Source organism: Rana temporaria, chromosome 3 (assembly GCF_905171775.1).
Source record: "Rana temporaria chromosome 3, aRanTem1.1, whole genome shotgun sequence".
Lineage (NCBI taxonomy): Eukaryota > Metazoa > Chordata > Amphibia > Anura > Ranidae > Rana > Rana temporaria.
In genome coordinates, this window is record NC_053491.1 from 210,020,768 (window position 1) to 210,047,363 (window position 26,596).

Below are 26,596 nucleotides of genomic sequence, written 5' to 3' on the forward strand. Positions count from 1 at the left end.
CTAAGGAACATAGAATAAAAGCAAAGAGAGACAGAATGTAGAGAATCAACCTAGATGAAAAAGCCAGGCAAAAGGAAGAAAATAAAGCTGCATGAGAGATACATGGAAAAAGGTAGCTCAACAAGGTGGGCAAGACTTATGACTATTGACAACAGTTTAATGATCATTAGAATATCTAACCCCCAACAGAATGAAAATTCATGGCAAAGAGGGTAAGCTTTAACACCCACTTGCCGCACATATGTGTCCATGGACGGTTTCTGAGCTGAGAGCATGTTCACTGCATGCTCCCTGCACAGTGACCAAGCTGTCATAGACAGCTCCTGGTTTCTAGAAATGACCAGGAATTGGCATGCAGGCTCCTGGTTGTGTGACCACTGTGAGAGCCAATAACATTGGTCACATAATCAGGTAATACATCCCATTCGTTGGGTGTAAAGACCAAGTTAAAGGGAGGTGGGGCTGGGCGGGAAGGAATTAAACCAAAAAATGGACACCTTAGTTGACATTTAAAGTATTTGTCCACTCAAACTAATTATTTGGGAGGACACATAGAAAATAATTATGATGATTGATGATCTGAAGTTATTCTAGAGATCTGCACAGACAGGTAGATCTCCTTGTATTAGTTGAGTTCTTATCTCAACCCATACACAACAACTAATACAAGGAGATCTACCTCTCTCTGCAGAAGACCTCTAGAATAACTTCAGATCATCAACCATCATAACATTATTTTTTTTATTTCCTCCCAAATAATCATATTTTTTTTTTACATTCCTCCCACTATTGATCTATGCTGGATACACATATACATCACACTCCCCCCCCCCCCCACCCACACACTTCAGCATTGTATGGGCAGAAACCATTTAGAGCATAAAAAAACATTTACTGTTTGAAACAATATTTAGATATGTGAAATCACAGTATTATATAGAGCAAAACACATAATATAAAAAATATGTGCATCCACCGAAGCCCTGCATTGCTAGAAATGCCTGCAGCTGGGTTTCCCTGGTTACCTGCTCAACTTCCCATGATTATTTCAGATCACACAGCGAATAGTTTCTTTCCATAATAATTAACTGTTTTGTGTCAAAAACAATTGAATCCCACATGCACACAGAGTCCTGTTCTCTTTACAATTGAGCTTAATGTTCAATGTCATTTTGTTGTTCACAAGCACCTGTATTCTCCAGCTTTTAATCATTAGTTAAAATGAAAAAAACTGGGGTCTGGTGGAAGAATGTACCTTTAAATGGTGGTCAGTAAGATGAATCTTACTTACATTGGTAGTCAGTGGTAAGAATGCTCCCTGTACAGTGTTAGTCTGAATGCCACTCTTAAGCCTCGTACACACGATCGGATATCTGATGGAATCTAATCCGATGGATTTTTTCATCGGATATCCGATGAAGCTGACTTTCATCAGTCTTGCCTACACACTATCAGTCAAAAATCTGACCGTGCCAAAACGCGGTGACATAAAACAGTACGACGTGCTGAGAAAAATGAAGTTCAATGCTTTCGAGCATGCTTCGACTTGATTCTGAGCATGCATGGATTTTTGAAACATGGACTTCCACACAGGCGATCGTTTTTTTCTATCGGTTTTTAATCCATAGGAAAAATTTAAAACATGTTATATTTTTTTTCACCGATGGAAAACAAACCGATGGGGCCCACACACGAACGGTTTGTCTGATGAAAACAGTCTATTGGTCTATTTTCATCGGACAAAACGATCGTGTGTACAGGGCTTTACAGACAGCTAAAAATATCAATAGTGGCAGGCTCCTGGCTCTGCCAAGTGGAGTTGGTCCCAACTATGCAGGTACCATCAGCTGGGATGTGAATCAGCCAAAGTTCAAGGAAACCCTAGCAACCTCAGGAGGAAACGTAGGGTTACATAGTTGAAAATGGCCGTGATATAGAAACTTTAGCATTGTGTTTTAACATCTAAATATATTAATGTATGGAAGCAGCCCTAAATCAATAAACAAGTGATTGCATCCTAAATCAATATTTGTTGAAACAAAAATATTGTGTGTTTAATATGGTGACATCAAACTTATTTTGTGACAAATATAAAGCATAAAAGTGACACCAAACTATTTTGTGACAAAAATAATTAGTCCATATAAGCCCATCAGCAAGGGCAAATAATAAAAAGTGTAAAAAACAAAGTTGAAAAAGGAACAATTGTCCCAAAAGTGTTCCCACACATTCTCAATTTCCAGTGCTTCCACCAGAGGGTGACACCAGATACACAAGCCTCTTACCAGATCCTGTGGATCATCATATAGTATGGTCAAATGCGCATGTTAAATCCCTTTGCATAGTAGAACTCCAAACACCAGGTACTGTACATATCCAGTCAAAGTTGATCCATCTGCACCATCCAGCCATGTCCTTTACAGGATGAGCCCACACATTCCAGCCCGATCTCCTCCTGGACTGACAAAGGTGGTGGCAGGTGGTGCTTTCTTCTATCCAGGAAGCAGATCCCTCGTAGTGCCCTGTCTGTCAGAGGGCCTGTAGAGGACACGGCTGCATGGTGCAGATGGATCAACCCTGACTGGATATGTAATTGGCATTTGGAGTTCTCCTTTTCAAAGGGATTTAACACACGCATTTGACCATACTTTATAATGGTCCACAGGGTCCGGTAAGAGTCCAGTGTCACCCTGTGGTGGAAGCACTGAAAATTGGGAACGTAGGCACAATTATGGAAAATTGGATTGCAAATCGATTGTTCCCCTTTGAACTTTGTTTTTTATACTTTTTCTTATTTGCCCTTGCTGGCTTTTTTTGGACTGATTTTTTTTTTGGCACAAAATATTTTGTTGTTACTTTAATACTTTATGTTTTTCACCAAAAAAGTCTGATGTCACCATATTAACACACAATATTTTCGTTCCAACAAATTGATTTAGAATGCAATCACTTGTTTATTGATTTAGCGCTGCTTGCATACATTATTATATTCTGATGTTTGATGTCATATATTGCTTAAGCTGCTGCTCATTTATAACATACTGTATATTTTCCAGCGCAGGTTTTCTATACAACTCTTTCTTTTAACTCCTAGGTGCCGACTGCACGCAAATAAGTGGCCTCTCGTCGGCTGGACCTTGTTGCCGAGGGGCCGCCTATTTGCGTGCATTAGCGCCGAAAGAGCTGTGCCGAGAGTGCGCACTCCTGGCACAGTGACCATTGGCTCACAAAGAGCTCCCGATCGCTTCTTACGATCAGTGACAGACAATAACGGCGGTCACATGGTCACAAGCCCTGCCCTGCCTCCCGGATGTCAAACCCATTAAAGGGCTGGCGATAGCCAAGGGGTTAAGATCACTCAGTTTTTGTTTTGTGGAATTTTTTCCATAATAGCTTTTAGACAAATTGAGAATGCATCTGTGCAGGATGGCAGCCTTTTGCCTGTCATTCATTGTTCAGAAACTTTGGACTACATGTCTATAACAGCCATATTGCCAGCATACTCCATCACTGACTGACTCAAAGGAATGCTCATATATTTTTAGAGAATGTTCAGTTTTCATTGTTTTTAAACATATATGTACAAGAGATCAGCTTGACATAAGACTGCTGAATGTTTTAAAAACCATGTTTGAATGTATAGTTTGCAATTATGTATGTGCAGTATATAGGGGCAGCCAAATTTGTTTATTATGTAGACAAAATCTGCTTCCTGGTTTTTAGTTCTACATGATAGCTGTGCTTTACTATTCTTTTACTGTTCTCCAGTCTATAAGTCTGGAGACCAATTAAAGCAATCCACTTGCTAGATGGCTATCTTACCTTAACAGTTCTTAAAGCAAACCTGACAGAATCTTGCTTTAACACGTTGAGGGAAATTAGTCAAATGTATTGGAAATAAACGTTGGCTTTGCTTCAGTTGAGACAATTTTGAGACAACCGGGTTTTAAAATTTCATTTTCTGAGTGAAAAATGTAAAAACTGTGTGAAAAAAGATAAAGAAAAAAAAGATAACTGGGCAACAGTTGAGATAGAAATAGACTCAGACACGTTTTATGAATTCTCCACATTGTGCCTGACTCAAAACAAGAATGCAAAATTACCCTGAATCTGGCTATATATTGGTAAATTTTTAAACGAATGTTCATACAAACTTACATACAAAAATTCCCATCAGTATATTCGATGACTTGACAGATGTCGTTCAAATGTACTTAAAAATTGTGTTTGCTTTTAACCTTTGATTTGGGAATGAGGCCTCGTACACACAACCGAGAATCTCGTCGTAAAAGAAACGTTGTTTTTCTCGACGAGGTTCTTGTCAGGCTTGACGAGAATCTTGTCAAGCTTTCCTTGCATACACAGTGTCAAGACAAAATCTCGTCGTTCTCAAACGCGGTGACGTACAACACGTACGACGGCACTATAAAGGGGAAGTTCGATTCCACTGGCGCCACCCTTGGGGCTGCTTTTGCTAATCTCGTGTTACCGCATGTTAGTAAAAGTTTGGTGAGAGACAATTCGCGCTTTTCAGTCTGTTACAGCATGACTAATGTGCTATCTCCATTACGAACGCTACTTTTACCGAAGGTGCGCTCCCGTCTCATACTTTATTCTGAGCATGCGCGGGTTTCTAAGCAGACACACGAACGTGTTTCTCGTCGTAAACCAGCCCGACGAGAAACACAACGAGGAAATTGAGACTCCCGACGAGAAAAAAGAGAACATGTTCCACGACAGTTTTCTCGACGAAAAACATACACACGACCGTTTTTCTCTGCAAAAATGCTCTGCCAACATTTTTCTTGATGGATTCTGCCGAGGAAAACTGTCATGTGTACTAAGCCTGATTGTAGTTTCCCAAACGATAGCTCATTTACTGTTAGAAAAATTTCAAATTTTCACATCACTGCAGTTAAAAATGAATGTCAATTTGATCTCATTAGGCAAGCAGTAAGCATTTTTAAAAGTAGGTAACTGCTAACCTTGTTTTTCTTATGACAGGGAGTAAGGAGTGATTTCAGTGAAATACAGAGATTCCTCTAGTGCAGGGGTTTCAAACTCAATTTCATTGTGGGCCACATCAGCAGTATGGTTTCCCTCAAGGGGCCGATTGTATCTGGGGTGTGCTGCGTAAAGAGTGCAGGGTTCAGGAGTGCGCTATGTAAAGAATTCAGAGTTCGGGTATGTGGTATGCACAGAGTGTAGGGTTCAAGAGTGTATTACAGAGTTTAGGGGAGTGATGTGTACAGAGTGCAGGGTTTAGGGGTGCACAGTGTGCAACCCCTCTCCCCTAAGATTCCTCACATCTCTCTCTTCTACCTTGACTGGCTCTAGTACCTCCCTGTGTAGGTGGCTCTGCCTCACCTTGCAGGGATTGGGAGCTATGGGTGAGAGCAGGAGGTGGCGGGATATATTTCTCCAACGTTCTGGCTGCAAAACTGGGTGCAAGGGCCGCATGACAAGGCCTGGAGGGCCGGATTTGGCCCGTGGGCCTGGCGTATATGTGCTCTAGTGTTTAATCTGTGGTTCTTAATGGAAACTTATAATGATCAATTGTATTTTGGTTTAATCTTAAATTGTAGTTCTTTTAAAATTGTACACATTGTATATCTTTGTTTTATTTTGTTTTATGTTTACAGTTTTTGTCAAAAAACAAATAACAAAAGATATCCAGAGCAGTATGAAGGAGATAGCACAACAGTCTTAATGCTCGCTTTGTCTAATTGAAATGTCTAAATACAAGTGGGAATACACGGATTGAAATTCAGTTGGTTCTGCAAAGACTGTCTGAATTTTGATCTGTGGGTGTCCCTCTGACAGAAATCATTTGGGTCTGTTAAAAAACTTTAATTTGATCAGCCGCTGCAGCCAATTGGCTGCAGTGCTGATCAGAGTGTTCTGAGTCTGACAGTGAAGTCCCACTGTCAAAATAAAAATAGCATAATGGGGAGGATTCCTCCATTCCTCCATTCATTTGGCTTGTGTGAATGTGGGGGAGTCTGTCTGTCAGCTGAACAAAAAGATAAATAATTGTGTATACCGCTTAAGCCATCCAATTATAGAAAAATAGCCCACCTGACTCATTTACGTATGAGTGTAAATTTTGTTTTGAACTCTGTAAATAACTGACTTTTTACAACAAAGAAATGAATGAGACCAAAGAAAATATGACCAAGGATCTATATACTGACTTAATAGAAGACAATATAATATTTATGTGAAATATTTCATTTCATTTTTAGTTCTGGGCTGGCAATAAGAAAGGAAATCTATTCAAAACCACTTTACATTCCCTTTAATATTTTACACAGTAGGAAAACTGTTTGTTGAAGGGAATGAATAACTTGTCTTGTGAAGCGAAGTGGACCTGTGTTTGCTTTAAACAATAAACTAGATGCAAGAGAAGTTCCTGTTTCTTTCTATTTCCTTGCACAGGACTGACTGAATGTTTGAAGTGAACACAGGTTTGCTGTTCTTGACGTTACTTTAGTCATTCACCCTTAAAATCTAACAAAGAACACTTTTAGTATAAGCTATGCATTTATCTCTTTTATCAAGCACATGTCAACCACAGTCTCTTCTTGCTGACTGCAATTGTTGTTCACAGAATATATCCACAGTTATTTGTTTTGTAATTCTAAAATCCTACTTTTTCATAAGCTCTGTATACCACACCCAGGCATTAGGCCGCGTACACACGATCGGTTAAACCGATGAGAACGGTCTGACGGATCGTATGTGGGCCCCATAGGTTATTTAACCTTCGGTTAAAAAAAGCAAACTTGCTTTAAAATGTAACCGATGGATTGCTAACCGATAGGTCAAAACCGATCGTTAGTATGCAAAACCATTGGTTAAAAACCCACGCATGCTCAGAATCAAGTCGACGCATGCTTGGAAGCATTGATCTTCGATTTTTTCCAGCACGTCGTTGTGTTTTACGTCACCGCGTTCTGACACGATTGGTTAATTAACCTATGGTGTGTAAACGTGATGGACCATCAGTCAGCTTCATCGGTTAACCTAAGACAACGGTCCTTCAGACCGTTTTCATCGGATGGACCGATCGTGTGTACGAGGCTTTAAAGTTTCATTCACTTTGTATATTTTGATTGATAGAATTTTTTTTTTATTATTTCAGCCTTTTGTCAAACTACCCTGTTCCTATTTGCAGCAACCCATTAGTATCAGAATTCATCTTGTATAGGTATGACTTCAGCAGTGTTTAACTGTAGTCAAATATGATGTTTTGTGGCACAGTCCTGCAGTACTGCATTGTCTTTTTTCATAGCGCCTTGCAAAGTTTAAAGCGCACCCAAATGCATATTACTCAACAAGTCCAAAATGATCATATGCATAATGGAAAGGTGTTTATTCATGAAGTAGAAGGCACATCACACATAGGTATCAATCAACAACCTTAATACACTTCACATGCATAGTACCACTACACCTTATGAGTAAGCACTAAGGCTGCGTACACATGGTCGGTCCATCCGACGAGAATGGTCAGAAGGTCCGTTCTCATCGGTTAACCGATTAAGCTGACTGATGGTCTGATGTGCCTACACACCATTGGTTAAATAACCGATCGGGTCAGAACGCGGTGACATAAAACACAACGACGTGCTGAAAAAAACGAAGTTCAATGCTTCCAAGCATGCGTCGACTTGATTCTGAGCATGCGTGGATATCGGTTAGGCGTCCATCAGTTCAATTTTAAAGCAAGTTCTACATTTTTTGACCGAAGGATAACTGACCGATGGGGCCCACACACGGTCGGTTTGGTCCGATGAAAGGGTCCTTCAGTCCGTTTTCATTGGTTTTGACCGACCGTGTGTACGCAGCCTAAGTCAGCATTCACAGTGATTTTCAGCTTGTTTCAGTAGGCCTGACTATACAGGTGGTTCTCAAAAAATTAGCATATTGTGATAAAGTTCATTATTTTCTGTAATGTACTGATAAAAATTAGACTTTCATATATTTTAGATTCATTACACACAACTGAAGTAGTTCAAGCCTTTTTATTGTTTTAATATTGATGATTTTGGCATACAGCTCATGAAAACCCAAAATTCCTATCTCAAAAAATTAGCATATTTCATCCGACTAATAAAAGAAAAGTGTTTTTAATAAAAAAAAAAGTCAACCTTCAAGTAATTATGTTCAGTTATGCACTCAATACTTGGTCGGGAATCCTTTTGCAGAAATGACTGCTTCAATGCGGCGTGGCATGGAGGCAATCAGCCTGTGGCACTGCTGAGGTGTTATGGAGGCCCAGGATGCTTCGGTAGCGGCCTTAAGCTCATCCAGAGTGTTGGGTCTTGCATCTCTCAACTTTCTCTTCCCAATATCCCACAGATTCTCTATGGGGTTCAGGTCAGGAGAGTTGGCAGGCCAATTGAGCACAGTAATACCATGGTCAGTAAACCATTTACCAGTGGTTTTGGCACTGTGAGCAGGTGCCAGGTCGTGCTGAAAAATTAAATCTTCATCTCCATAAAGCTTTTCAGCAGATGGAAGCATGAAGTGCTCCAAAATCTCCTGATAGCTAGCTGCATTCACCCTGCCCTTGATAAAACACAGTGGACCAACACCAGCAGCTGACATGGCACCCCAGACCATCACTGACTGTGGGTACTTGACACTGGACTTCAGGCATTTTGGCATTTCCCTCTCCCCAGTCTTCCTCCAGACTCTGGCACCTTGATTACCGAATGGCATGCAAAATTTGCTTTCATCCGAAAAAAGTACTTTGGACCACTGAGCAACAGTCCAGTGTTGCTTCTCTGTAGCCCAGGTCAGGCGCTTCTGCCGCTGTTTCTGGTTCAAAAGTGGCTTGACCTGGGGAATGCGGCACCTGTAGCCCATTTTCTGCACACGCCTGTACACGGTGGCTCTGGATGTTCCTACTCCAGACTCAGTCCACTGCTTCCGCAGGTCCCCCAAGGTCTGGAATCGGTCCTTCTCCACAATCTTCCTCAGGGTCCGGTCACCTCTTCTCGTTGTGCAGCGTTTTCTGCCACACTTTTTCCTTCCCACAGACTTCCCACTGAGGTGCCTTGATACAGCACTCTGGGAACAGCCTATTAGTTCAGAAATTTCTTTCTGTGTCTTACCCTCTTGCTTGAGGGTGTCAATGATGGCCTTCTGGACAGCAGTCAGGTCGGCAGTCTTACCCATGATTGCGGTTTGGAGTAATGAACCAGGCTGAGAGTTTTTTTAAAAGCCTCAGGAATCTTTTGCAGGTGTTTAGAGTTAATTAGTTGATTCAGATGATTAGGTTAAGAGCTCGTTTAGAGAACCTTTTCATGATATGCTAATTTTTTGAGATAGGAATTTTGGGTTTTCATGAGCTTTATGCCAAAATCATCAATATTAAAACAATAAAAAGGCTTGAACTACTTCAGTTGTATGTAATGAATCTAAAATATATGAAAGTCTAATTTTTATCAGTACATTACAGAAAATAATGAACTTTATCACAATATGCTAATTTTTTGAGAACCACCTGTACATCAATATGCAGAATCCCATACTTTCTAATTGTCCCTGTTCGTAATTTCAGTCCCCCTAAAAAAAAAATACAGACCCGAGAACTGATCAGTAGTCTTTGATCGCTCAGTTCTCAGTGTAGAGGCGGTGGGGGCAGTGTCGGATTTATAGGGGGTAAAATAGGCAATTGCCCTGGTTTCCCCTGCTAGACCGGGCCCCAGACTTCTGTTATAAAAAAATGTAACAATTATGAAAAAAAAAATATTATTTAAAAAAAATAACAAAGTGATGTCAGGATACAGAATAGTTAAGCCTGACTTCACAGGCAAAGGAAGGGATGAGGGCTTCTGGCAGATGTTTTACTTTTCAACTTCTCATAATATTTTACTATTTGAGATGTTTGTTTTAACATGACACCGTCATTGAATTTATTGCCTTGTTTACGAGAGACAAAATGGGTGGGATGGGGAAAAAGTTAAAACAATGTTGGAAAGTGCCAGTCAACAGCCTCAGCCCCATAGTATGGGAGTGAAGTTAATTAACCAGCATTTATTTATTACAGTGAGAAACATGAAAGAGATACTCACTCCCCAGCTTGACCCTGATTGGGTCAATGTGTGGATCCGACACTCTGCAAACACGAATAGGGTAAAACCGTGTTAGCAAGTTTTACCCAAAATTACGAGATTGGTTGGATTTGAAACAGCTGTGGCCCTAGATTGGAATTCGGCCACAATGACACAGCAAAGTGCCATATGAAATCAGCAGAGTAGAGGAGCCCCCAAACTTGAAGTGCACTGGGCCCCCTAAGGTCTAAATTGGGCATTGGACAAGGGACAGGTGCAGGATTGGACCGATGCGGCATCTACATAGGTAAGTATCAATGTTTATTTTATTTTTTATTAGTATTGAAGTGGGCATAAAGTAATAACATCAATGCTGACAAAAAAACATGCACCTATGCTGTACATATTCAGTCAAAGGAAGAGAATGTCCCTGCAATTTAACATACACAGGAGGAATGTGTTAAATAGAAAATTGGCAAGTTATCAAATGACTTTATCTCCAGTATTTTTTTTTAAATTAGAAAGCTTTATTGAATTAAGCTGGGTGTCTATCATCATAAGCCTTCACACATTAAACAGTCGCTCTAAGAATTCATACTCTCCCAGGCACCTCGGCCTTTTCATTTATTATACTTAGTGTACTCAGGAGCACTATCAATCCATGACATTGTTACATGTTAATTATATTTCCTAATATTGTAAAATGTACTTTGCATGTATCAATCTCTGCAAATATAATAAATAATTCCTCCAATTGTGTTTATTAATAGCAGTTTTCTTTAATTGATTATTCCTGTTTCTCATTAACTTTCTAGTGCAGTAGGAAATTGGATTTAACTTTCGTATTGGGTATTGGTGTGTGTTCAAAATATATATTTGCTGTATATGCTTACATCTTTTGCACATAACTGTGCACTAATCTAACATATCTAAAACCTTGCTATACGTTGCATTTAACCTTGGGGAAAGATCAAGTTCAAGTTTAGGGGTGAATGGCCTGTCCACCTGAAAAACTGGCAAGTGGACCTGATCATATCCTTCGTGTGAAAGCGGTCTTATTCAGTTCATTCAGTTACTGACCAAGAACCAGAAACTTACCTGATCTGCATAGTTATTCCAGTTTAGTGACTCAAAGTACTAAAATGAAAAGCAAGGTCACCAATAGTGAAAGCTGATTTTTTTTTATGGGTTTTTTATTTGTAAGACATAAAGGGCCTGGAAAATAATCATTAAATAATTTTAAAACAGAATGAAAACATAACAAACTGAACTCTGTAAACTGTGTGCAAAAAAGGCAGACAGAGGGCAAAGGACTAATCGCAAGTATTGTCTGTAGTTTGCTTGCATATGAACTTTCTCTTTAACTGACATACCATGTCTTGTTTTGCACTATGACTCTGTGCAGATGTGGCCATCTTGGTAGAGGTGGGGCTTTTCTTCCTTCTGTTAAAACCTTCAGCAAGAATAATCATCAGTCAGAGGCAACAGAGCCTTATATCTAACATTGCAGGTATAGCCAAGTGGCTGTAGATACAGGAGTGTCTAGGAACACTCATATAGCAGGAAATACTCAGAGTTCAGCTCAACTATGTATATGTATGTATATATATATATATATATATATATATATATATATATATAAAAATTTTTATATTTTTAGTGTGTGTATTTTTTTCAATGAAGGTTTAGAAAAATTTGGTATATAATCAAGTCAAATAAAGGACTTCCAGACCAAAAAATAAATAAAAAATACTACAATACTTGTATAACGTTTGAGGCAGTTTCTCTGTGTCTGTATTTTATAGTTGGGCACACTGATTCGAAAAAAAAAAAGTTTTTATAAGGTTTTTATCCTGCAGAAGAACATAAATCCTAGCTTATATTTCTGCAGTATCTTGACAACATAACTATTGCTTACACATCATTGTAATCAAGCCCTGAAACCAGATGATACCTGTTGGTTTACTTGTGATCTTTATGTTTTAATATATGGGAAAGCTCTAGTTTTCTTTCTACTATTTGTTACATAGTTTGTCAGGTTGGAAAGAAACATACCGTATATACTCGAGTAGAAGCCGACCCGAATATAAGCCGAGGCACCTAATTTTACCACAAAAAACTGGGAAAAGTTATTGACTCGAGTATAACGTTATGGTGTCCATCTGCATGCCTCGCCGTGCCTCACTGTGTCCATGTGCATGCCTCACTGTGTCCATGCCTCACTTTGTCCATGCCTCACTGTGCCCATGCCTCACTGTGCCCATGCCTCACTGTGCCCATGCCTCACTGTGCCCATGCCTCACTGTGTCCATGCCTCACTGTGTCCATGCCTCACTGTGTCCATGCCTCACTGTGCCCATGCCTCACTGTGTCCATACCTCACTGTCTCCATGACTAGACTGATGTTTAACATGGGAGTCTATCGAAGGGGTGCCCGACTTTGAAAAATTGGTGCTCCCCAGCTGTAGGTCCCCCGGACAACAATCTTTGCACACTTGTAGAGGAACAGTGTGGCTACATGTGTGACCAGCCAGTACCGGGTCCCCAAAGTCTGGGAGATCAGGCACAAAAAGGTGACTCGAGTATAAGCCGAGGGGGGGCATTTTCAGCACAAAATAATGTGCTGAAAAACTCGGCTTATACTAGAGTATATACAGTAAGTCCATCTATTTCAGCCAACAGAAATAAATAAATAAATAGAAAACCTCCATATTAACTAATTTATACCCAGGTTTCCTCCAGAGGAAGGTAAAAAAAAAAACCTAATAAAGCATGATCCAATTTGCTCCAGTGTAGGTAGAAAAATCCTATCTGAACCCAAAGAAGCAATCAGATATTCCCTGGATCAACTACCCCTGGTGCTATTACCTATAAATTTTAGTATCCAATTATACTTTATGCATTTAGGAATGCATCCAAAAAATCCATTTTAAAAACAATCTACTGATCTGGCCAGAAGTAGTGCTTGAGGGAGTCTATTTCACATTTTCACCGCTCTTATGCCGCGTACACACGCTCGGAATTTCCGACAACAAATGTTCGATGGGAGCTTGTTGTCGGAAATTCCGACCGTGTGCAGGCCCCATCGGACATTTGTTGTCGGAATTTTCGACAACAAAAAATTCAGAGCTGGTTCTCAAATTTTCCGACAACAAAACCCGTTCTTGTAAATTCCAATCGTGTGTTGATAATTCCGACGCACAAGATTCCACGCATGCTCTGAATCAAGTACGAGACGAAAGTGCTTGGTCTGGTAAAGCTAGTATTCGTAATGGCGATAGCACATTTGTCACGCTGTAACGGACTGAAAAGCATGAGGCTGAAAAGAATTGTCTCTCACCAAACTTCTACTAACACGACTGGTATTGAACTTCCCTTTTCTAGTGCCATCATACGTGTTGTACATCACTGTGTTCTTGACATTCAGAATTTCCGACAACATTTGTGTGACCGTGTGTATGCAAAACAAGTTTAAGCCAACATCCGTCGGAAATGTATCCACGGTTTTGTTGTCGGAATGTCCGATCGTCTGTACGCGTCATTAGACTGTCATTTTTTTAAACAAGAGGACACTTCCCTTTCTGGGACACCAGAGGGCTGATATAAGATAAGCTAATATAGAACATCTGCTATCAATCTTACTATTCAGTATGTTTATGGTCCCCCATTTCTTGGTGGGCCTGTCTTGGTGGAAGTCCCTTTATTCTCATCAGAAGATAGCCATAACACCTAAAAATTACCCATTACAAAGCTAACTCTAATGCCTTACATTTGTCCAGATTTTATAAAGCTATTTTAGCATAATGGCGCGTACACACAACCGTTTATAATGTCATGGAAAAAAACAAAATTTTTCTCGACGTGATTCTTGTCAAGCCTGCCTTGCATACACACGATCGTGAATAATAATGTTCGAGCAAAGCGCGGTGACCTACAACACGTACGATGGCACTATAAAGGGGAAGTTCTATTCGAATGGCGCCACCCTTTGGGCTTGATTATGCAAATGTCCCTTCTCATTACTTTCTTCTGAGCATGCGCATGTTTTTTCCAGTCGTTAAAGCCTACGCACGACCATTTTTCACGACGAGAAAAACAACGACGTGAAAAACGTAGAGAAAAAATAGAGAAGGGTTCTAAATTTTTAATGCCCATTTTTCTCGTCGTGAAAAATGCTCTGGAGCCTACACATGATCGTTTTTAATGACCAATTAAAAAAATTGCATTTTTCTCGTCATGAAAAACGGTCGTGTGTACGCGGCATTATAATATATTTTCCTGGGAAGTCACTTTAACACACCTTTGATGCTGCCAAATAAATCAAATCGTTAAACTTTCGACTTCTGGGCAGCTTCTTGTTTTCAAAACACCAAAACTTAACTAGTTAATTTTGACTGTGATGTAAATTTGCACCCTGCCTGGAACTCAATCAGATGTAATAGCTTCAGGGGCGCTCCCAAGCCACCCCAAAGACGCTGTTTGCAGGACTTTTCCTAACGTTTTAAGTGTGAAAACACTCATTCAAGTGAATGGGAGGCAGTTTTCAGGCGCTATTTCTATTGCTAAAATGCCTGAAAACTGCCTCAGTGTGAAAGGGGTCTTAGTTCAATTATTTCCTTTTTTATTTAGGTTACTAATGTAGCATCTGTGCGTTTGGCATTAAACTACCTTTTTACATCATTCGACTTGTTAAAATAAATGTTTACAAGTCTGATTACTGTGAAGTTCAGCAGCTTGCTGAGTTTGTCAAAGACTGATGTGAGTTTTTCTAAGGTTTGACATCTTTAAATTCCTGGCAGCATCCAAGAATATTATGAAATAAGCAGCAGTGATGTTTCTAGGCAGCAAGACCTACATGATGTTTGAGAGCATTGCGCTAAATGTTCTTACTGTGCCTAGAAGCTTGTCTTTGTACAGTACATAGCTGCTATCTGTCCAGAAATTACAGGCTCTACCCTTTGCATAGTTATGTGAACAAGTTTGGACAGGTCTGTTCATATTACATGTTGCATTGATTTCCTAAGTGAGAAAAAAGGTTAACACAAACTATATACAGTACATTACATGATATACTTCAGAAGATTTCAATCCACAATTAACATTTAGTTGTTGTAGTGAACCAAAAAATATTGTGGTATGTGAAAAAATCTCTTATACTTCTGAATTATTTGTCACATAACTGGTGGGTGAGCCTGTTGAAGAAGGCCTCTCTTACACCTCTGGCTCTGGTCCCCTGGTAGAGTGAACAGGTGGCATGAGAGCATGGAGTGGTATAAGTGCCTGTTGGTGATGTCATTAGTGGAGACGAGCTAAGTGTCAAACATGAACAGAAGTAACCAACAGTGGACCACTGCAGGGTAACTGGCTGGCAGCAGTGGATTTGCAGCAGGCTGGATCAGGCATGCAATTGCTGCCAGCAGGCAGGTGGTGAGCAGGCACTGGCTAGTAGCAGACAGGTGTTGAGCAGAAACTAGCTGGTAACAGGCAGGTGGTGAACAAGCACTGGCTGGCAGCAAACAGATGAAAAGCAGGTACTGGCTGGATGCAAGCAGTTGGTGAACAGGTACTGGCAGGTAGCAGGTAGTTGCACAGAGCAGCTTTTTGGGCAGCGGAGAAGCAGCGAAGTCATACAATTTGGGTCATAAACTGGTAGTTAGATTAGGTGTAAAAGCATAGACAGGAGCATGGTCAAGACACAGGTCAAAGTCGGTAATGGGTAAGCAGTACAAAAGGTAACAGGAGCAGGCAGAGGTCAGAGGGTAGCCGGAGTCAGTGCAGGCAGAGTTCAAGGGATGTATAGGACAAGCCTGGATCGTAACTGGTATCAGATGCAGGTAATAGGTCATGGATAACATGGGAAACTCTGTAGATGAGACAGCACTGAACCTGAGTACTGAGCACAATTTTAATTATGACAGGCAATTTGTACAAGCACAACGTGTACAATTGCATATCAGCGTCTGCACACAGAGATTTGTCTTGAGGAGACATCTTGCCTGCTGGTATGCCCTTCCTGACCATGACCAGTCAAAGAAATTTAACTGGTGATATAGGGCCTGGTGATCCTTAATGTGATTGTAAAGCTTATTTATTTTTTAATTAAAATAACAAATATGGTATTGCACAGAGTGGCCCTCTTTTTCTGAGGTCTTACTGTTCGCCCCATAGCAAGCATTTGCTATTGGGGCAGATGTGCGGGCTTGCTCTTGCTCTAAAGACACACACAGCATGGCTTGTCCCAGTACCTTGCTCTCTCCTCACAAGATTTGATTGACAGCAGTCTTTTTGTCTGTCTCAATCCCCTCACTTTCATCATTTCCGTTTCTGCAATTCTCACTGCAAAATTTGCTTAGCTCCACCACCTCTGCCAGGCCTTGAACCTCTCCATAGTAGGAACAGGTCAAGAGCAACATAAGTACCCCTGTGTCCCCAGCCATTTCCATAAAGCCTGGTAGGACTACTGTGTAAACTATTGGAGAGTTAATAGAACAGTGGAAATTTACAACCAATATTCTGCCAACATTTGCAGTGCGTAGCAAAATGCAACATCACACATAGTTGTAAATATAATTATGATATGTACATTTCTAAGGTCTACTATGCATTTAAGGAAAATGATAATGTGGTTAGGTAAATTTTAGTTTTGTAAGTGTTTATGTTATGTCATATATATACACATATATATATATATATATATATATATATATATATATATATATATATATATATATATATATATATATATATATATATATATATATATATATATATATATATATATATATATAGCGCCCTGCTCCTATTTAGTAGGCGCTATATTTAAATTTAGTGTTATCTGAGCTGTAGTTAGCTCAGAATGATTATGTAATTTGCTGGTTTCTGTGCCAGTTCAGCTATGCTGTGCATTTTTCCACTTGACCTTTGGTGTCGCTGTCATTTTGGGTCAAGGTTGGAAATACAGCATGCTGGGTGTATTGAGTGCTTCTCCACAGAGACAACCCAGATGGCTGAAAGAAAGGGATGCTGTGTAGCTATTCAAATTTGACTTTACAAGGGATTATTCGTTTGAACAGTTCTGTGGCAGAGGATTGTACAACAACTTTACTATATTCATCAAGTCTGTGGCAGAGACTTTGACCGAGCAACGCACTGGCTGCTAGGTCAGTGGAAAGGCCTATATATATATATATATATATATATATATATATATATCACACACACTATATTACCAAAGTATTGGGACGCCTGCCTCTACACACACATGAACCTTAATGGCATCCCAGTCTTAGTCCATAGGGCTCAATATTGCGTTGGCCCACCTTTTGCAACAATAACAGCTTAAACTCTTCAGGGAAGGCTGTCCACAAGGTTTAGGAGTTTGTCTATGGGAATGTTTTACCAGAAGCACATTTGGGAGGTCAGGCACTGATGTTGGAGAGAAGGCCTGGCTCGCAGTCTGCCCTTTAATTAATGCCAAAGGTGTTCTGTTGGGTTGAGGTCAGGTCTCTGTGCAGGTCAGTTAAGTTCCTCTACCCCAAACTCGCTCATCCATGTCTTTTTGGACCTTGCTTTGTGCACTGGTGCGCAGTCATGTTAGGGCCAACCCCAAACTGTTCCCACAAAGTTGGGAGCATGAAATTGTCCAAAATGTCTTAGTATGCTGACACCTTAAGAGTTCCCTTCACTGGAACTAAGGGGCCAAGCCCAACCCCTAAAAAACAACCCCACACCACAATCCCCCCTCCTCCAAATGATTGTTGGAAAAATCATTTTTGCAATTTCATATTTGTAGTCCTGAGCTTTATAATAAAAATATACACAAACCCAAGTTTTGTGACATTGTTCCCCTTAATATTATCATCACAAAACAGAAAATAATTCAAGTTTTAATTTGTTTTAAGCTAGAAAACCTGCTCCTACTAGCAAACAAGCAGAAAGACTAATCAACCTAGGTGCACAGCCTGTGATTCAGCACCCTAATTGTGGTTCCATATTACATTTTGGCACTGTTACATTAGTAAAATTATGTTATTTTGATTGGCTTTCTATTTAGAAATATAGAATAATAGTCAAAAAACATGCTTGTGGAGGTCTCAGAAATGTTATGCTGATAAATATATCTATACCATGGAAAATGCAGAGCACCTCTGCCTTAGGTTCTGTTCACATCTGCGAGGGTCTGTGTTTTGCGTGTAGGCAGCCCTGACCCTTTTTTGAATCACGCTTCACTGAATCTTATGGTGCTGTAGACTGAAAATGTGCAGAGGTTACCAATGCATGGGAGTGCCACTATTAATGGCACCCACGCACATCTGCAGCATATTTTTCTATGAGTTGGTAACACCCCAGATTTGTGAACCTAGCCTTACAGAACTGTTTCAAAAATGTGCTGCATATTTACAACCTTACAGCAAGACAGTAAATTTTGATACAACTTATATAATATATTGCATATTCGTCATCTACTTTAGAATTTTTCTTTCTTTGTATTAATCAAAATTCTGTTTTATACTTTAAATAGGGTGACCTCCCGGCTCTTTGTGCCTATGTGTGCTTTATTTGTATGGCTGGATTTAAATACAAGCAAAGCAAGAGTGCTGTTATTTATGCTGTAAGTATGCAAATATGAACACCAGGAAATGGTTGGAAACAATGCAGCTGTGAAGCTGGGAATCCCTTGCCCTATCCAAACTGGAGTGTCGTTAACAAAGAAACAGGGGGCAATTTGCCAAATAATTATTGACCAGATTGGCCCATACATTTTTGCCAATATTCACTATATTTATTATACAGGCAGTTGGTGGAGGAATCTTGTATGATCAGATGTTGCTGAGCTGAATGTTTTTCAAAGTAAAATGTACTTTCCTATTTCTGATCTTTGGGTAATTGCATGAGCACATCTCATTAAATAGTGAAATATCCTTTTATTCACCTGCTTACATTAGCTCTTATAGTGCTGAAACTGTGTTCCCTTGCTGTTATGACATTGGTCTTCAGAACAATTAGAGAGAAAATCTCCCCAATAGGGACACAGACAGCACAAAAAAAGAGGGGGGGGGGGGGTGGTGGGGTAAGGATCTAACTCTTCCCCACTCTATTTGAAACTTAAAAAAACGATTTTCCTTTAATTGCACTATAAAGCAGGGGCCAGATCCACAAAGAAGTTACGCTGGCGTATCTATTGATACGCCGCGTAACTTTTAGGATGCTCCGGCGTATCTTTTTTCTGTATCCAGAAAACAAGATACACCATAATTTTGCTACGATACGCGTGTACGCTGATTTACGCCTAGAATATGTAAATCAGCTAGATACGCCAATTCTCGAACGCACGCCCGGCCGTCGCAGTACAGATACGCCGTTTACGTTAGGCTTTTTCCCGGCGTAAAGTTACCCCTGCTATATGAGGCGCAGCCAATGTTAAGTATGGACGTCGGGCCAGCATCAAATTTTCCGTTGATTACGTCATTTGCGTAATTCGTTCGCGATTAGGGCTGTGTGTCATTTACGTTCACGTCGAAAGCATTGGCTTTTTGCAGGTTAATTTGGAGCATGCGCACTGGGATACTTTCACGGACGGCGCATGCGCCATTCGTAAAAAGCGTCATTTACGTGGGGTCACAATATATTATCATAATACACGCCCACATGTTCCATATTTGAATTAGGCGGGCTTACCCTGGCCTATTTACGCTACGCCGCCGCAACTTTGCTTTGAGAATACTGCACTTGCCTGTCGCAGTGGCGTAGCGTAACTACGATACGCTATGCCTGCTTAAAATTACGCCGTTCTACGTGGATCTGGCCCAGTGCATTTTGCCTGCATCGGATTGCATGATATGGCAATTGCAGTGTGTTTTTAGAAGTAGTGCATGCACTACATTTGGTGTGATCCAGTGTGATATCAACCCATTCCAATGAATGGGCTTTTAATTGCACAGGAATCGCGCAGGAAGGAGGACTGCATAACTGTGCGATTTAGGTGTAATCCGGCCCTAAGGATTATGACCAAAATTTACTATCCTGTACCCTCTGAACCTCCATTCTAAAATTGAAAGTAATGAGCATATTTATAAAACATGCCAAATAAAACATTGACATCACATTCTACATTTATATAAAATTCGATACATTTGTATCCAATCTACTTTTACTTACAAAAACGTGTCACTTGAAATGGATGGTCCTCACTTAATACAGTATATACAGTATCTCACAAAAGTGAGTACACCCCTCATGCATCTTTTCATGTGACAACACTGAAAAAAATTACACTTTGCTACAATGTAAAGTAGTGAGTGTACAGCTTGTATAACAAGGTAAATTTGCTGTCCCCTCAAAATAACTCAACACAGCCATTAATGTCTAAACCACTGGCAACACAAGTGAGTACACCCCTAAGTGAAAATGTTCACATTTTTGTAAATATTTTATTATATCTTTTCATGTGGCAACACTGAAATTACACTTTGCTACAATGTAGTATAGTGAGTGAGTGAGTGTACAGCTTGTAGATGTGCTGTCCCCTCAAAATAACTCAACACACAGCCATTATTGTCTAAACCTCTGGCAACAAAGTGAGTACTCAGTAAAAGTACTTACAGACAATTCCTTTACTAGTCCAGGAATGTATTAAGAGCTTCTCTGTATGAGTCTGCCTGGATCCAGGAGCAGGCATGAAATGGAGGAAATACAGTTGCAGGTTAAAGGTTGCTGCTTCTCACTTTACAACTTCCTGTAAGCTCTGGCAAAATAATAACTAACTCTGGCTACTAGATGGCAGCGACGTCAAACTAACATTGCACATATTTGCTATGAATAATATGGGCACAACACTCCCTGTCTGGCATAATTTATTATGTCACTACCTAAATAACTACTGCTATGCAGAAAAAACATATAAACAGGAAAAAGGAAACCTAGCTAGTCTGAGGCCCCATACACACGAGAGAATTTATCCGCGGATACGGTCCAGCGGACCGTGTCCACGGATAAATCCTCTCAAAGATTTCCGCAGATTTCTATGCGATGGAGTGTACTCACCATCGCATTGAAATCCGCGCCGAACTTAAACTAGACGAGGATGCTTTGGATTGGGTCAGAGGCTGGCAAAATATGCGCAAATGTACTAAGTCCCTGACAGTTAGGGAAACAGCAATTAAGCTCATGACAAGATGGTATTACACCCCTCTCCGCCTTAGCAAAATCTTTCCTCAAGCTTCATCTACCTGCTTCAGGGGCTGTCCCCAGCAAGGCTCATTTTTCCACCTTTTCTGGGAGTGTGAACAGCTGCTGCCTACATGGAAGGCTGTATTAGAAATGATTGATAAGCTGGTGGGGGAACATGTGGAACTGACATTCAAGCACTGTTTATTGTTCCAGGACATTGAGGACACCCCCAAGCATATGGTTAGGTTGATCCACGCCATCTGTATAGCTGTTCACTGGGCAATTGCCCTTCATTGGAAAAAACCAATAGTCCCCTTCTCACCCATAGTAACTAGAGTTGATCAGATGATGCTCTCTGAAAAGATTTTCCACACACTGCACGATACAATCCCAATCTATGACGCTAAGTGGAACCCTTGGTTTCTTTATAGACTCCAGACATAAATGACCCTGAAATGTTCCATGTTTTGCCTTTTTATTTTCTTTAATTGACTGTTTTGTTTTTCTTTTCTATGATCTGTATATCTTCATACTCACTTCTAGTTTGGCTGAAGCCATATATGTTGAATAGGTATGATGTATGATGCGCTTAATTGCTAACCTCCTCCCAGGGACCTGGGACGGACCATTTGTTAATCTCTCTATCTGTCATTATGGATGTGTACTTCTTATCCTGTATGTATGATTTCTATTACACGTACCTATTGCTGTATTAGCTTTTTCTATGCCTGTCGGTGTTTCACCGGTTTATATTTCAATAAATACTTTTTGAAAACAAAGAAATCCGCGCCGAAATCCTCTGGCGATGACGTGTCGCGCCGTCGCCGCGATTATGACGCGACGACGGGCGCGACGCTGTCATATAAGGAATTCCACGCATGCGTCAAATCATTACGACGCGTGCGGGGAATCCCTTTGGACGGATGGATCCGGTGAGTCTGTACAGACGAGCGGATCCATCCGTTGGGATGGATTCCAGCAGATGGATTTGTTCAGCATGTCAGCGAATATCCGATCTGCTGGAATCCATCCCAGGGGAGATATATCCACGGATAAAGATCCGCTGGCGTGTACACACCATAGGATCTATCCGCTCAAACCCATTTGATGGGATTTATCTGCGGATGGATTCTATGGTGTGTATGGGGCCTTAGATTTAAACTATAATGTCAGTTATAGGTCTGGCACATATTTGCTATGAATAATATGGGCAGAACAATATATGCTGAATGCTGGTAGAAGACTTTCATTTTTTGAATGGAGGTTCATGGAGGTGATATATTGTATCATATTAACCAGCATATTCCATTTTTTATGAACTAAAAATATGCATGAAATAAATCTTCCAAGTCATATATTGTCCATAAATTCTTTATAATTCTTTTAAGCCTTGTACACACAATAGGTTAAACCGATGAAAACGGTCTGATGGACCGTTTTCATTGGTCCAAACCGATCGTGTGTGGGCGCCATAGGTTATTTAACCTTTGGTCAAAAAAAAAAAACTTGCTTTAAAATTTAACCGATGGATTGCTAACCAATAGGTCAAAACCGATCGTTGGTATGCAAAATCATCGGTTAAAAACCTGCGCATGCTCAGAATCAAGTCGACCCATGCTTGGAAGCATTGAACTTCCTTTTTTTCAGCAGGTCGTTGTGTTTTACGTCACCGCGTTCTGACACGATCGGTTATTTAACCGATGGTGTGTAGGCACAACAGACCATCAGTCAGCTTCATCGGTTAACCTAGGACAACTGTCCTTCAGACCGTTTTCATCGGATGGACTGATCGTGTGTACGAGGCTTTACTGTGTGAAACAGATCAGATGATGTCGATTGTAAATATACTATAACATAATTTTGTGATTCAGACAGTTATTTTGATGTTTACATATTAAAACATATCAAATGAGGTTCAGTGTTCTAAAAAAAGTTATTTATGCAAAGCAAGGATGAGTCATGAGTTTAAAGCAAAACACTGGCCCCAGCCTTTTCATGCTCAGGGGGCATTTTCAATTCCTTAGTGATATAAGCTTGTGGTTGACCTAACTTGCATGTTAGAGTTGTAATTGGAATTAGAATTTATAAATAAACTATAATAAGGGTCTCAGATAGTGCTTACCATTTACATTATGCTGTAGAAGATCTCTTCTTTGTACAGAACAACATTTTTTGCAAGCACGCGTGACTGATTCTTTAAACTGTTTTTCTTTCACAGTGTCATCGGTTCATAGAAAATGTATACAGTAAATACCTTGTAAATGCTTGTTTATCATGAAATGATAGGACAAGTTTAATTAAAGAAAAAGTGTCACAAAGTATTGATGTAATCAAATGCTTCTACCATAAGCAAAGAGGAGCAATCACCTCCATCGTGTACCTGCAGGGGGCAGCAAGGAGTTATTGAATCCCAATACAGTACTCCCTCTGCCTTAATACTTTTGCTGGTAAAGGTGGTCCTTCAGTTATGCAAAAGCTTCATAGGATGAAATCTAGGTTGGCAATATATGGGGAATGGTGTAACAAAATTATTTTTGATAATGTGCACTCAAAAAAATGAATATATATATCACACAACAATAACTTTCTACACAGTGGTGGCCTGTCCATTAAAGGCACAGGGGCACCGCCCCCCTAATCCATGCACCCGGCCCCTAATCTACATGCAGGACGCCAGACGCATGGATTCCAGTGTTTTTTTTTTCTTTTTGCGAACTACATGATCAGAGTCAGAACACATCTGCGAAGGCCCAGCCAATCAAACTACTGTCTCACACTAAGAACACCCCTATAAATAACTCTATTGCAAAACTTACGTATAATTTAGTATTATCAATTATATATACTGTACATGTACTGTATACCACAAATACATATATATCCATAAATAAATATTTTTTTATGCACCCACACGATTGATCATATATCTTTGTAACAGAATCAATACAGCAGGGAAAGGCAAGCTTCCATTTCTTATCACATTAGTTATGTAAACTGTCAGTAAGCCCTATATGACATGGAAGCAATACTCTAATAGATAAATCTGCCATATACATCATCCTACATATTTACACAAAAAACACTTTCACACACATTGCCTACTACTGTTCAGATGTTTAAGAATCTGCTTTATGAGCGACCTCAATGATATCTGAGAATCACAGGTGGATTTTGAGCATCTGGTTGGGAATCATTCTGTCACAGTCATCACTACTACCGCCACTAAAGCCTGGTTCACATTTATGCATTTTCAGTTTGGCAGAAACGCACTACAATCCATTTAACATGGTTTCCTATGGCTGTAGTTCACATTTGTGCATTTTATTGAAATGGCCAGGGACTTTTTTTCTATTTTTTGAATTCATAGACCTCAATGGATCAAAAATGTGTATTGAAAAATTTCTCCTGCAATATGCAAACTGCAACCTGCATTGTTGTCAACCAGGCCTTAAACATCATTATACTTTACGAACATCTCTAAAGACATGGTTTTGGAGAATGCATTAAAGACTTTGACATGTTCTGATTTCGTATTCTGCAGAGAGCTTGAATATGTGCTAAACGGTGACTGTCACATCAAGCTGACCCCTATGCTGTTTTGTGTCAACCTTTAGAAAATGATGAAATCCCATTTAATTATTGTCAATGGCCTTTACTATGAAAATAAACATTAAGGCAAAAACTACATAGCTTGACGTCCTTACATTTGATAAAGTGCTTGTTAAATTGACCAGTTTTAATTGCGTTGCTAAGGTATACAATTTCTTAAAGGTTACGGTGTTTGCAATTACGCTTTAAAAACATTTTACCATCTGGCGATATTTTTTTTTTCTAATAGAAACAACTAAGTTTCGAAATTGAAGTTGCAGAGTCTCGACTGAAGATATTTTCATCAAAAAAACTGGAAGTGAGCCAATTTGCTGAAAAAAATGCCTTACAGCAGAAGGTGGTAGAAATGAGAAATGGTAAGAAACAAATCTGTTCTGTACTGACAGTTAAGAGAAATAGCGACTTTTATTTTAGTCTTTCACTTTGATTGTTTTCTGCAATTGGCAGAACATTTACACAAGTGAATGAGACAGTTTAACACTCACTGACTCTTATAATAGACAAGTACAAATAACGATATGAGTAAGAAAACATTGCATTTTATACTCTAATCCAGAAATCCCATATATTTCAGCAGACTGCTGAGCAGAAAAGGGAAAATGTAAGATTTACTTTTAAGCCACAGCTAAGTGCTGGAGTGAAACAAATTAAGCAAAAACAGAGCCATTGGTACTGCTTTACTTAGGTGCTTGATGGCACTACTATGTTGGGAAAACGAGGCTTTGATACAACTCTCTCAGGAAAGAAGGTCAATGGCACTGATCTGTTAGGAAAAATCCTTAACTTTATTAGTTGAGCTGAAAATTGATGCTACTGCCTTAAAGTGCAAAGAGCGGATAGAATTTACTCTGAGGGACATAGCTAATATTACTACTCTATTGAAATGGAATGCCAATGATACAGCTTAATTGGTGAAAATAGAAGTTGGGACATCTCTGCTGGGCAAGAGAGCTGATTGTTCTGCTCTGTTGAAGGAAGGTATGTGATGGTACTGCTCTGAGGGTAGAGAGCTGATATTACTGCTCTGTTGTGTCAGATTGTTGCACATACTACACTGTTGGGGCAGAGAGGTGATAATACTGCTGTAGGGAAAGAAAGCTTATGGTGCAGGTCTGTTTCAAAACAAAAAAATCTAATGGTACCGCTCAGGGAGCCAACTGTACTGTTGGTTTGGGAAAGAAAGCTATACTTCTGCTCTGGTATAGGTTAAAAACTGATGCTCTGAGGGCAGAGAGGTGATGGTACTGCCCTTTTGGGGTAGATTGCTAATAGTATAATTAACTGGGACATACAACATAAAATAAATCTTCTTCTAAAGATGAAAAAAAAAGGAATAAAAACAGTAATATGCAACAAGAAACAATGTAGTATAAAAGAAGATTGCAGAATCTGGAAAGCTAGAATGCAAAAACAAACCCAACTACAAAAGGATAAAAATTGGAAGGAAGAAACTGATTTTGCTACAGATAATAAATGTTTTTCAATCCAAACGTTGCACCTCATTTTTGCATGCATGGTGTGTTCATTCAGGAGCTACGAGTCACATGGCAAATAGAAATGTCTTTGTTCACCTTGACCAGAGTAAAACAAAAAATTCCCACAGTTAATGTGTAAATAATGGAATCAGAAGGAATAGGAAACGGTTTTCTTCACTGTCCTATTTCCCAGAGTGTCACCAGAAAGATACTTGTGAAAACTGTCCTTTATGTCCCTGCTCCTGAAACGTATCTTTTGCCAGTGAAGAAGCTTACAAA

At 39.8% G+C, this 26,596-nt stretch overlaps 1 protein-coding gene across 1 annotated transcript in view; it reads left to right on the forward strand.

The window, feature by feature from the left end:
• LOC120930413 overlaps positions 1 to 26,596 on the forward strand; it is a 147,293-nt gene that overhangs the window by 113,273 nt on the left and 7,424 nt on the right. Inside the window, exons 9-10 of the mRNA XM_040341600.1 lie at positions 18,586 to 18,675; positions 25,072 to 25,198. Coding sequence (XP_040197534.1) covers positions 18,586 to 18,675; positions 25,072 to 25,198 — 217 coding nt within the window. The remainder of the gene's footprint in view (positions 1 to 18,585; positions 18,676 to 25,071; positions 25,199 to 26,596) is intronic.